Source organism: Aphanomyces invadans (assembly GCF_000520115.1).
Source record: "Aphanomyces invadans strain NJM9701 unplaced genomic scaffold supercont1.20, whole genome shotgun sequence".
Classification (NCBI taxonomy): Eukaryota; Oomycota; class Saprolegniomycetes; order Saprolegniales; family Verrucalvaceae; genus Aphanomyces; species Aphanomyces invadans.
In genome coordinates, this window is record NW_008580165.1 from 1 (window position 1) to 11,281 (window position 11,281).

The window sequence follows — 11,281 nt, forward strand, 5'->3', positions numbered from 1 at the left end:
GGCGTGCCCAAACGATGCCAGCCTCAAACACGAATTGCTGGATAAGCTCGTGCGTTTTCGTCTGCATCTTCTAGATTCAGATGTATTCACCGAGAACTCATGCGTGGCAGGTCATCTTAAAGCTGAACGGTGGGCTGGGAACGACGATGGGGTGCCAAGGCCCGAAGAGCGCGATCGAAGTGCGCCAAGACCTTTCATTTCTCGATCTAACCGTTCGACTGAACGATGGCTGTTCGAGGTCTATGCTCTGGTGATGCAACCGCCGCTATGTGTACTCGACGTCGCAGACGATGGACACGTGGTCCGACGGAAACACCGTCGAGGGCAGGGACTTCTCCGAGTCGACTTGTTCGAGCGTGAAGAGGGGGAATTGCTGCACGACGCGGAACGAGGTCGGGTCGACCAATATGTAGTCCAACGTGTCCTGGAACGTGAACTCGTGGTTCCTCAGGTAAGTCGTGAATTCAGTCTCGACGGCGCGACGCAGCTTTAGGATGTGCGAAAACTGCGTCGGCACGTCCATCGTTCCCTCGGACGGACGTCCGCTGTCGTCGATGTCTCGGTCAGTCCATCGAAATGCACGCGCCTGCTGCCAATCGTCGTGGTCACATCCGACGTGACCGTTCAGCAAAAACTGGATAGACGACGTCATAGGTCGGGCGTTCAGATCTCCAGCCACGACGACACGGACTTTGGTGGCTCCATTGTCGCTCAACCGAGCGACCGTGGCTTCAATCGCGGCCGTGAACAGCGCTGCTTGCACCAGCCGAACAATGTTGGCGTCTGCCCGATAGAACATGTGGGTGTTGGCCACCAGGACGACGTGTCCATGCCGCTTGTCGAGTAGGGTCACAATCTGGCCGACAGACGGCACTTGACGAATGGCAGCATCAACTTGGGGGTGGCAGTGGAGGAAGGCGGTGATGGCGGAGTCTCTAGGAAGCGAATCGATGGCTGCACTAAATGCCACCACCTCCGTCTCAACTGCTTCAAAGGTATCGTTTCGAGCAAAAATCGCACATCCTTCGGGAGTCGACCCGGCTTTGCCAGCGTACACGCCTTTGTACCCATGATGCGCCAGCAATGGTTCAAAGTACGATCTGCAAATGGTTTCCCCCATCTCTTGGAGGCACACGACGTCCGGACGTGATTCCAAAAGCTCGAGCGCGACCAGCGGCATGCGATAGGCTTCTTGAAGCACCCCGGGTGCCGCGAACGGATACATGCGATTGAATTCGCGGTCGGCGCGGGCATATTTGGAGTACAGGATATTGTACGTCATGAGACGAAGACCGTCGTTGGATGGAGGCACGCGACCCAAAATCTGTCGCGGACCGAAGACAGACCGGTCGGGACATGCCTGCACGACTGACGTGTGCACAACAACGGGTTCGATCGGTACTCGAGTGGGAGATGCATCTGGAGACGGCGGCGGCGTGCATGCAATGGTCAGAGCGTGGCCGACATCGTCAGATGTCGGTGTATAAACAAAACTGGAACCAACGAGGACGTCACCACGATGCCAGGTCCACGTACATTCGTCTGGAGTGCAAAAGATCAAGTCAATTGAGGGTCGGATTGAGATACCGTTGAAGTGCTTGTCGACGGTCGCAATCGCGTTGACACGGGGCTCATTGTGGATGATATGGTACGTAACTTCGTTGATGCAAAAGTACGCTGCCGCATAAAGCGCATCGAGGACGGGCAGCGTTGGGGGAAGGACGGCATGATTCCCCGTTTTGAATTGAATCACGGCGGCTGCTTTCATGAGTGCCATGGTCGAAGGTTTCGGCGTCTTCGTCGAGGACTTAAAGCCTCGTTTTTTCTCAATCGGGTTCACAAGCCGTTCGATGCGGACAAGGACACGACTGAGCTCTTCGTCGACCCGTCGCACAAGTTGCCTGTCGATCCCTTTCAATGTGAACTGCAACGTGACGGCTTCAGTGCCGGGGTGATGTTGTGCATGAGCAATCAGAGATGACGAAGTTTGCATCGTGCGGGATGTTAAGGAATGGACAAATGGTCCCGCCGTGTGGAGGAGTCGGCGCGTAATTTGTCCGCCGCGGCGCAGCCCAATGATGGTCGGTTTGAACAGTCCTCGAAATTGCAATGGTTGAAGGCTGTTTGTACGGATAACCGCAAGTTTATCCGAATCCCTCCGAACAAGCGACCAAACGTCGTCGGAGGGTCGAACACATCCACATCAACTACAATACACGAGTGCGTGGAGTGCAGAAATCGCTCGTAGCAGCACGCCCTCTCACGGAATCTTCATGTTCTCCAACTCCTATCCTTGATCAATCCAGCGCCATGGAGCAAAGGGGCACAGGTTGGAGTGTCCAGCTACTACACTGCGAGGCTGCGCCTTGCACACCACCGCACACCCTGGGATCTATGTCCTCGTCGCGTTGCGCCATGCACACTCCACAGCCAACGCAAGCGAAAGCACATCGCAGTAGCGGCTGCATATCGTCGCCTTTCCGGCTTTTTGTCGGTAGGTGGTATTGATTGGCAGCGCCTACATCGCACTTTTTGCCGCTCGCCGATTAGGCCTAGCAACCCGAAATCTCGTCCTGACACCACGTCGTCAGAACAGCACTCGAGCCGTGACGGCGTCGAGGCTGCGCGGTGGAGAACATGCAGCCTCGCGCCGGCAAGGAGTCGGTTGCCCAACTGTCGCAGCTCGTTGTCAGTGAACCCGATGCGGCCGTAGTGGCATGAGGTCCAGACAAAAGCCAATCGGTTTAGTGCCTATTTCAGTTTCGAGCATTTTCCACCCCGAGAGTTCCACGTTGTGAAATTACGAGGAAAATGACCACACACCTTCTAATGAGTTCGACTGTGTTGGTGGTTTTGTCGATCCAGCGTCACGAACTCCCAAGGGGATCGTCCATAGATGGTCCCGCTGAACAGCGGCGACTTGTAACAAGTGCGTTGTCTCAATCCGTCGGTGCTTGTTTTTGTGTGTATGATGGACGCTGGGCCAATTGGCACGCCAAACACGCGATGTGGCACATATGACTCTACGATGTGGGGGGTGCTGTATCCACGTCGCAGCCGCCCTCACATGACATGAATAGCTGGGGCAAATTTCACTTCCCGATCCTCCAAAGCAGTTACAGTGTACCCACCTTGTTCAACCAAGCATCCCTAAGGTGGCATGCCTTCGTTCCACCGAGCTTTTTTGCGGGTGGCTCCATTATCCACACGAAGCGTTGTCTCGACCAGCTCAACACCTCATTCCTGAACAATGTCGAGGAGGTTGTTGCGCTCCACAATGCGGCAGCACATCACAGTCGACTCCCTTACATTGTAAAAGCTTTGAGGAAAGAATCGGTTTAGCGCCATATAAATCACCTTTTTGTGGTGCTGAGGTGGCCAATCAGCGGTTTCAGAATTGTCCAATCATAACGGCGGTAGCCGGTCGTGGACCAATCAGATGGCAAGGACAAAATACAAGCCGCCATCCCACCGCCTTTCCACTCGTCGCCCATTTTGCGACCCGCCAGCGACTGGTGTATGGCTCCGTCCGAGAAGTTGCAAGAGAAGCTCAAGGGCGAGCCGCACAAGTATGCCACGTTCGGCCTGCGTGTGCTGCAGCGCCATCCTGCCGTCAGTGCGTCTATGGTGTCAAAGCTGTTCCTGTCGTGGTGCATGCCGCTCGTGCGACGAACACACCAGCTTCAGATGGACGACATCTGGAGTCTGGAAGACGTCAACACATGCGAATTCAACACAGATCGATTCGCCGCGGTCTTTGACAAGACTCACTCGGTCGTGTGGTCAGCATTGCAGGTGTATGGGGATTCGTTCGCTGTCACAGGCATCTGGACCGCGTCGACGCGGCTCCTCGAATTGGTCGGGCCGATGGTACTCGGCCAAGTCGTTGCCTCCACCGGCGACATGGCCCATTTGTACCAGTGGTTGGTCGTTTTGCTTGGGGCAAAACTTGCCAAGGCATTTCTGGCGTCGCACACCATTCTAGTGGAGGAAACCATAGGCATTCGGTACGCAGATTCAAGCGTTAACACGTCATGCCCCACTCACTTGTTGCTCCTGTAGCTTTGTCGGGGCGCTCAAAGGATTGTTATTCCGAAAACTATTGTCCAAAGGCAACCACCGCGCCCCCGGCGTTGTGGAGCTCGCCAACGCCTACTCGTCCGACATGGATGCCCTTGTCCTCGGCTGCAAAGCGTTTCACAACCTCTGGATCATGCCAATTCAAATTGCGATTGCGTCCACGATGCTATACCGCGAAATCGGCGCCGCATCCTTTGCAGGCATGGGCGTGATCGCGCTCGTGATGGGCTTTTCAGCAATCGTGTCGCGACGGCAGTCCAATGCGTACCGCGATGTCGCGACCGCACGTGACAATCGTATGCAGGTGGTCAAAGAAACGTTTGGATCGATCCTCGTCGTCAAACTGCATGCGTGGGAAGCCCGCTGCCGCGAAAAAATGCAACAGCGCCGCGCCAAAGGTAAGGTCAACGGCGAATTGCCATCTCACGAGTGACATGACGGTTGGTAGAGCTGGCACGTATCTGGACGTTTATGGTGATCGCCGCGTCGAGCATCTTTAGCTTCTGGGCAGGGCCACTGTTCGTATCGACGGCATCGTTTGCCGCGTACACACTAGTGCTGGGACAGCCGTTGACCGCGTCGAAAGTCTTCACGTCCATGGCGCTGTTTCGCCTCCTTCAGATCCCTCTCTCGGACTTGCCCATGCACGTCACGTCCGTCCTGCAGGCCCAGGTATCGCTGCACCGCATCAAGTCGTACTTGCACCAGCCCGAAAAGCCCATACGCCCCACTCCCCCCAAGCAGCATGTGAGTTGGCTTAACCCCATTCTTGCCCTGATTCAAACGGACGGGAATCCCTTGTAGGATGGCCCAACAATGGTGGTGATTGAAAACGGAACGTTTACGTGGGATGCTGCGGACAGCATGGCTCCCACGCTCAAGAATATCTCGTTGACCGTGTCCCGCGGCGACCTCGTCGTCGTCCATGGAAAGGTCGGGAGCGGCAAGTCGAGCTTGTGCAATGCGATCCTTGGCGAGATGCACCAGACCAAGGGCACGACCGGCGTCTACGGATCCATTGCGTACTGCTCGCAGGAGCCGTGGATTCAGCAAATGAGTGTCCGCGACAACATCCTGTTTGGGTCGCCCTTTGACTCGCGCAAGTATATGCGGGTGGTCGAGGCGTGCGGTTTGTTGCCGGACTTTGCGCTGATGGCGTTCGGGGACCTGACCGAGGTGGGGTCGAAGGGCCGCAACTTGTCGGGGGGGCAAAAGGCGCGCATCAGTTTGGCCCGAGCGTGCTACAGTGACGCGGACATTGTGATTCTGGACGCGCCGCTGGCTGCGATCGACGCGGTCGTGCAGAAGGAGATCATGTCCAAGTGCGTGGAAACGCTACTCAAGTCCAAGACGGTGATTTTGGTGACCCACAATGGCGACATCATCGGGTCACCCAGCGTCAATCGACTGGTCAAGCTCGAAGACGGATCGATGGAGCATTCTCACATAAAGCCATCCGCCCCAATGGCGGCCAAAATCGACATCATCAAGGTTCCGTGCGTCGCCAAGCCAGTCGTGGGGTCTCTGCCGAGTCCGTTGTGGTCCCCGCGGACAATGGAGGCTGGAGACAAGTGGACAGAGCACTTTGACCATGCAATATCCGAGCAGTTGGGCGAAGAAGAGCGAGCGATCGGACGAGTCGGGCTCGATGTGTACGCATCGTACATTGCTGCGTTTGGTGGGTGGCGCACGATCGGACTCCTCTTTGCGTTCCAAACAGCGACACAGGTGTTGCAAGTCGGATCGGATGTCTGGCTCGGCGTGTGGACGTCCAGCGACGACGCGGTCGTGTACTCTCAGTGGTACTTGGGCATGTACACGGCGCTGTGCCTCGGGATGATGGTGGCGGTGCTATGTCGCACGATTCTCGTCGCGGTGTCGGGCGTCCGTGCGTCGCGGGTCATGTTTGAAAACTTAATGACGACGCTGCTGGGCACGTCCATGTCGTTCTTTGACGAGACTCCGATCGGTCGCGTTGTCAACCGGTTCGCCGAAGACATGTCGCTGATCGACATTTGGCTCCCGTTCAGCTACGCTGGTGTCACTGGGTGGTTCTTCTCGGTGGCGTCGTCGCTCCTCACGGCCATGTTTGTGGTACGTGTGCACGATTGCATTCGATGGATCGTGGGGTGGCTGACTGGTCAACTTGCAGGTGCGGTGGTTTGGCATTCTCTTTCTGCCCCTTATTTATGTCTACGTTCGAGTGGCCCAGCTGTACTTGCGACCGTCTCGCGAGCTCACGCGTCTGTGGAACGTGACGAATTCTCCCGTCCTGAGCTTCCTCGACGAGATCGAGCATGGTGCGACTTATGCCAATCGCCGTCCCTGTACTTGAGGTTTCCAGTAGGCTTCATGCTCGTCCGTGTGTACGGCGCCACGTACATCGAACGCGCCGTGAGTCGACACGCCCACCACGTGAATTCAAACCACCGCGTGCGGTTTGCTCGGTGCAGCGTCAACGCGTGGTTCGAACTGTGCATCCAGCTCCAGGGCACGGCCATCGTCATGATCGTAGCGACGGGCCTCGTGCTATTCCGGTCGGTCTTGTCCGCCGGCATGGTCGGCCTGGCGTTCAACTACATTCTCATGGCGGACGCCAACATTGGCTATCTTGTGTCCAACTTTTCGTGGCTCGAAATCAACATGGTCGGTCCGGAACGGGTGTTGGAGTACTGCAATTTGCCCGCCGAGGAAGCCATGAGACCGCAAGGCACCTCCACCGCTCTGGCCATCACGAAAGGCTCCATTTCGTTCAAGCAAGTTCAGTTCCGGTACAAACCGTCAGGGCAACCTGTCCTGCAAGACCTCACGTGCAACATTGCGGGCGGTGAAAAGATTGGGATCGTCGGCCGCACGGGCGCCGGCAAGTCGAGTCTCACCATGGTTCTCTTCCGCATGTACCCGTTGGTGTCTGGGTCGATCCACATCGACGGCCGAGACATTGCGACGGTGGCCAAGCAAGACCTGCGGCGGCAGCTCTCGATCATTCCCCAGTCGCCTGTCCTCTTCAAGGGGACCCTCCGGCAGTACTTGGATCCGTTCGGGTCGTACGACGACGCTGCGTTGTGGTCGGTGGTGTCGAAGGCAGGGCTGCTCGCGCTTGTGAGCGACATGCCGGACAAGCTGAGCACGGAGGTGGCAGACAAGGGGGCCAACTTGAGCGTGGGCGAGCGGCAGATGCTGTGCCTGGCGCGGGCGTTGCTGGTGCAGTCGAAGATCGTGGTGCTGGACGAAGCGACGGCTGCGATGGACCACGACACGGACGTGCGTTTGCAGGAGGTGATTGCGACCGAGTTTGCCGAGGCGACCGTGCTCACAATCGCGCATCGGCTGCACACGATCATGCATTCGGACCGGATCATGGTGATGGATGCTGGTCGGGTCGTCGAGATGGACACGCCGGCGGCGCTCATCGCGGCAGAAGGCGTATTCTATCGACTCGCCAAGGACGGCGGTGTCCTCGCCCCTTAATCGGCTACCAAGACGGTGCCACCATAACTTATGTGTGTATTTCGCTGATGTTTTGAGGCTCTTCTATTGATGGTACTCCAGACCACTTCACCCAGCAGTTCCTCCAGAATGGGGCATTCAAACTGCACTGCAGGTGCCTGCCGTCAATTTTGACCAGGTGGAGTGACTGCCATGGCCATTCAAGGCACTGGCATGTCCATGATGCGCTGCCACATGCCAGCGGCTTCGTTTGCCAGCCCAGCTGACGACAGACAGCACGGGGCATCCAGGATGTTGGTCATAGAATGTTTGTGGATCGAATCAGGAACCGCTCACAACGAAATTTGCACTGGTCGGATGCCAACTTGGTCATCGCAGACAACTTCGCTCGTGGTCATCCACGGCAACATCGTCGTGTACGCGTTTTCGTTCTGGCTCACGCAGCCCGTCCTTCCGTTTTTGCTGCACGAGCTCAGTGCGGACAAGCTCCTGTTCTCGAGGTTTCAAACGTTTTGCTCGTTCCTCCAGCTGCTCGGCGGTCCGCTGGCCGGTCGCATTTGCGATACCTTTGGGTTTTCCGTGACTCTAAGCGCGTCCCAAGCCGCCGCGTCGCTATCCTATGCCCTCTTGGCAGCCTCTTTCTCCGTCTCAACGCTGTTCCTGAGTCAACTTCCCACTGTGTTTATGCATGCCATGCACGCCGCTCAAGCCGCGACGACTGTGCTCGCGCCAGACAACATGCGTGCTACTGCGATGGGGCGTTTAAGTCTTAGCTACGGCATAGGGATGGTCCTCGGCTCGTACGTCGGTGGAATCGTGTCCGTCGCATTCTCGACAAAGCACACTGCGGCACTGGCAGCTGTTCTCTCCATAGCGGTACTTCCCGTCAACTGGCTCGTGTTCCAGGGCATGAGTAGGACGACTACCCTGTCTGCCGCCGATTCCTCCACGAAACCACGGGCGACCGCCATTGACGTGTTCAAGATCGTCGAAGTTGTTCGACAGCCCGAGGTGTTGAACTCCCTGACGATTCAAGTGCTGGTTGGGCTGGCCCTTTCCATTCACCGCAGCACGTTCTCGGAAGTTCTTCGTCAATATCTATCCCTCGGTACGTCATTCCTCTGATATGCACTTGGCCAACCGCAGCTGCTAGACCCCCAAGGCGTCGGTCTAATTATGTCTGTCAGCGGTGTAGTCACGATCGTGTCCAACGGCGTCCTCTTGCAGATGTTCTTGGTGCAGTGGTCCGAAAGAACAGTGTTCTTGGGAGCGTCGAGCGCAATCGCTCTAAGTTTTGCCGTGTACGCGAATCTGGGGTTTGGTCCAAGTGGATGGTGGTCACTCATGGCACTCACCGTGCTGCTCAGTGGAGCGTCCGCCATTGCGTACACCGTTCTGTCGTCCGAAATGTCGAAACGCGCAAATCCAAACAATCGTGCAACGGCCATCGGGCTCAGTCACGCAAGTCGCAGCGGATGCGGATTGATTGCACCAACACTGGGCACTCTACTTCTGCATGAATACAGTTTCCAAGCCGTGGGGTACTTCTGCTGTACCATGGCGTGCTTGTCCGTTGTGTACGCGTCCCTTCCAGCCGCCCACGTCAGTCCAGATCACTCGAAAAAGCTCAAGTAATTCAAACCGAATTCTGGTCGTCGCGATCGGCATTTGCACAATCGCGATGGTGCTGTGGCCTCGCTCGGCCTGTGTGTGCCCATTGGCCGCACAACTGGGGGGTTCCACTCCACTCTCCTCTTCCAACATGGACATTACACAATCACACGAATAATCCCATGGTCGCTACGAACCCGTTCTTCGGCGACGACTCCATGCGTCTAGACATCCTTCACTCCCAACGATCGCCGATGGCACAGTGTTTGTGCATGGACGCTAGAAACAGCCTCGAGTGTTGACCGTCGGAATGAACTTGCATATCGACGTTGTTCGGTGCGACTCCATGGCGTTGTGTCATGTGAAGCGAGGGTTTGTGTCACAGCCCGTGCGTGACCCTCGCCATTGTCACCATAGCATTCAAGAACACAAAGGATGAAGGCGGCCTGGACTTGGCGCCATGCCGATCTGCGAGTCTGTCCCTCTTTCTGCCAGAAATGGTGGCATTCAGAGGCGCCTTCACCCTTCGACCATGTCATGCATCGAACCTTTTGCCGACGAGACCAACGTGAGTGTTTGTTCCAAAGCCGGTTTCCAGGAACGTTCCGATGGAAGGTGAACGCACCAGCACTCTACTAACCGTCATTCCTTCTTCGTCGTGGCAATTTGCCGCCATCCGATCTTGAAGAGACCGACCGCCAAAATCGCTTTTGCCATGCTCAAGGCCAGTAAGCCTACGTACGCTACGTTTGGCGCAACGACCCCGGCCGTCCATCCACGCCGAGCTGCCTCGTGGTTTTCCCAAATCTTCTTGACTTGGTGCACGCCGCTCGTCCACTTGGAGCATGTACTCAACATCGACGACATTTGGCTGTTGGAGGACGTCAACACGGCGGAAACAAACACGAAGCGATTCCGTGCCGCATTTGAGCGTTCCAAATCTGTCGATCGTGCGTGCGTTGACGTGTATGGTGCGTGGTTTGCGTTGGCGGGTCTGTTGGGGCTCCTCTTGCGCTTGTTGGATTTGGTGGGACCGATCGTCTTGCAAAAGATTGTTGAATCGACGGGTGGCGGCGACACAACAGTCATTTACCGATGGCTAGCCCTTCTGTTGGCTGCCAAAGTTAGCCGCTCCATCTTGTGGTCACACATGGTGATGCTTGAAGACGTGCTGGGCATTCGGTACGACTTCGCCGCACCGAGTCGTTGATGATATGTATCGTTGCCGTAGTTTTGTGGGTGCATTGAAAGGCGCGCTTTTCCAGCGACTCGTATCCAAGGCCACCGTGCAGCCGGAAGAAGTACCGGATTTGGCCAACGTGTACTCGGCCGACATGGACAGCTTGCTCTGGGCGAGCGTCTCGCTCAACAACCTCTGGATCTTGCCGACCCAGATCATCGTCGTTGCGTACTTGTTGTACGAAGAATTGGGTGTGGCCTCCTTTGCTGGACTCGGCATGCTCGTACTCAGTCTCATCTTGGGCGGCTACGTCTCGACCATTCAATCCCGTGCTTTCGACGAGGTGTCGACCGCCCGCGATGAGCGCATGCAAGCGGTCAAAGAGACGTTTGGGTCGATCCTGATCGTGAAACTTCACGCGTGGGAGCAGAAATGCCGCGACAAAATTCAAGCCCTCCGTGACATCGGTAAGACATGATGCGTGTGGCATAGTATTGACGGAACTCCTTGTCAGAGATGGGCCATATTTGGACGCTCATGTTCAGCGGAGCGATTTCGATCTTCTACCTGTGGGCCGCTCCGTTGTTTGTCTCGATGGCGTCTTTCGCGACGTTCACCGTCGTGCTGGGGCTACCTCTGACTGCGTCCAAAGTCTTTACGTCCTTGGCACTTTTCCGACTGCTCCAAGAACCCATGCGTGAAATCCCAGACAACATTACAGCTGTCGTGGAAGCCAGAGTGTCCCTTGGGCGCATTCAGTCCTTCTTAACTCAAGCAGATCAGCCCACTCGCCCTGTTCCAGCCACCGCATCGGTACCTACCGCCTCGTTTTTCGTTTTTCTCTTCAACTCTAACATCCTAGGCGGACAATATTGCGATTATCATCGACAACGGTACTTTTACGTGGGGAAAGAACGACACACCCGTCTTGAAAAACATCTCGCTGACCGTGTCCCGCGG

General features: G+C 56.4%; 4 protein-coding genes across 4 annotated transcripts in view; 3 read left to right on the forward strand and 1 right to left on the reverse strand.

Annotated features, from left to right (window-relative positions):
• Nucleotides 1-68: 68 nt before the first annotated feature.
• Nucleotides 69-2,093, reverse strand: H310_09090 (hypothetical protein). Its single transcript, XM_008875055.1, has one exon. The coding sequence runs from the start codon at nt 1,991-1,993 to the stop codon at nt 266-268; it is 1,728 nt and encodes a 575-aa protein (XP_008873277.1). The 5' UTR covers nt 1,994-2,093; the 3' UTR covers nt 69-265.
• Nucleotides 2,094-3,501: 1,408 nt separating this feature from the next.
• Nucleotides 3,502-7,645, forward strand: H310_09091 (hypothetical protein). Its single transcript, XM_008875056.1, has 6 exons — nt 3,502-4,007; nt 4,063-4,478; nt 4,529-4,827; nt 4,885-6,174; nt 6,233-6,380; nt 6,428-7,645. Exons 1-6 carry the CDS (start codon nt 3,520-3,522, stop codon nt 7,549-7,551), a joined length of 3,765 nt encoding a protein of 1,254 aa, XP_008873278.1. The 5' UTR covers nt 3,502-3,519; the 3' UTR covers nt 7,552-7,645.
• Nucleotides 7,646-7,880: 235 nt separating this feature from the next.
• Nucleotides 7,881-9,591, forward strand: H310_09092 (hypothetical protein). Its single transcript, XM_008875057.1, has 2 exons — nt 7,881-8,638; nt 8,684-9,591. The coding sequence occupies exons 1-2, from the start codon at nt 7,888-7,890 to the stop codon at nt 9,163-9,165; spliced, it is 1,233 nt and encodes a 410-aa protein (XP_008873279.1). The 5' UTR covers nt 7,881-7,887; the 3' UTR covers nt 9,166-9,591.
• Nucleotides 9,592-9,856: 265 nt separating this feature from the next.
• Nucleotides 9,857-11,281, forward strand: part of H310_09093 (hypothetical protein) — a gene marked incomplete at both ends in the record, with an annotated part of 2,059 nt that continues 634 nt past the window's right edge. Inside the window, 3 exons of the mRNA XM_008875058.1 lie at nt 9,857-10,323; nt 10,373-10,788; nt 10,836-11,134. Coding sequence (XP_008873280.1) covers nt 9,857-10,323; nt 10,373-10,788; nt 10,836-11,134 — 1,182 coding nt within the window. The remainder of the gene's footprint in view (nt 10,324-10,372; nt 10,789-10,835; nt 11,135-11,281) is intronic.

What these genes read in the sequence shown, in the direction of transcription:
- H310_09090 (XM_008875055.1), bottom strand. Translation starts at nt 1,993, where the DNA reads ATGCAAACTTCGTCATCTCTGATTGCTCATGCACAACATCACCCCGGC.
- H310_09091 (XM_008875056.1), top strand. Translation starts at nt 3,520, where the DNA reads ATGGCTCCGTCCGAGAAGTTGCAAGAGAAGCTCAAGGGCGAGCCGCAC. An exon ending in CCACTCCCCCCAAGCAGCAT is followed by an intron (nt 4,828 to 4,884) that starts GTGAGTTGGCTT and finishes AATCCCTTGTAG; the next exon opens with GATGGCCCAACAATGGTGGT. An exon ending in CCTCGACGAGATCGAGCATG is followed by an intron (nt 6,381 to 6,427) that starts GTGCGACTTATG and finishes GGTTTCCAGTAG; the next exon opens with GCTTCATGCTCGTCCGTGTG.
- H310_09092 (XM_008875057.1), top strand. Translation starts at nt 7,888, where the DNA reads ATGCCAACTTGGTCATCGCAGACAACTTCGCTCGTGGTCATCCACGGC. An exon ending in TCGTCAATATCTATCCCTCG is followed by an intron (nt 8,639 to 8,683) that starts GTACGTCATTCC and finishes CGCAGCTGCTAG; the next exon opens with ACCCCCAAGGCGTCGGTCTA.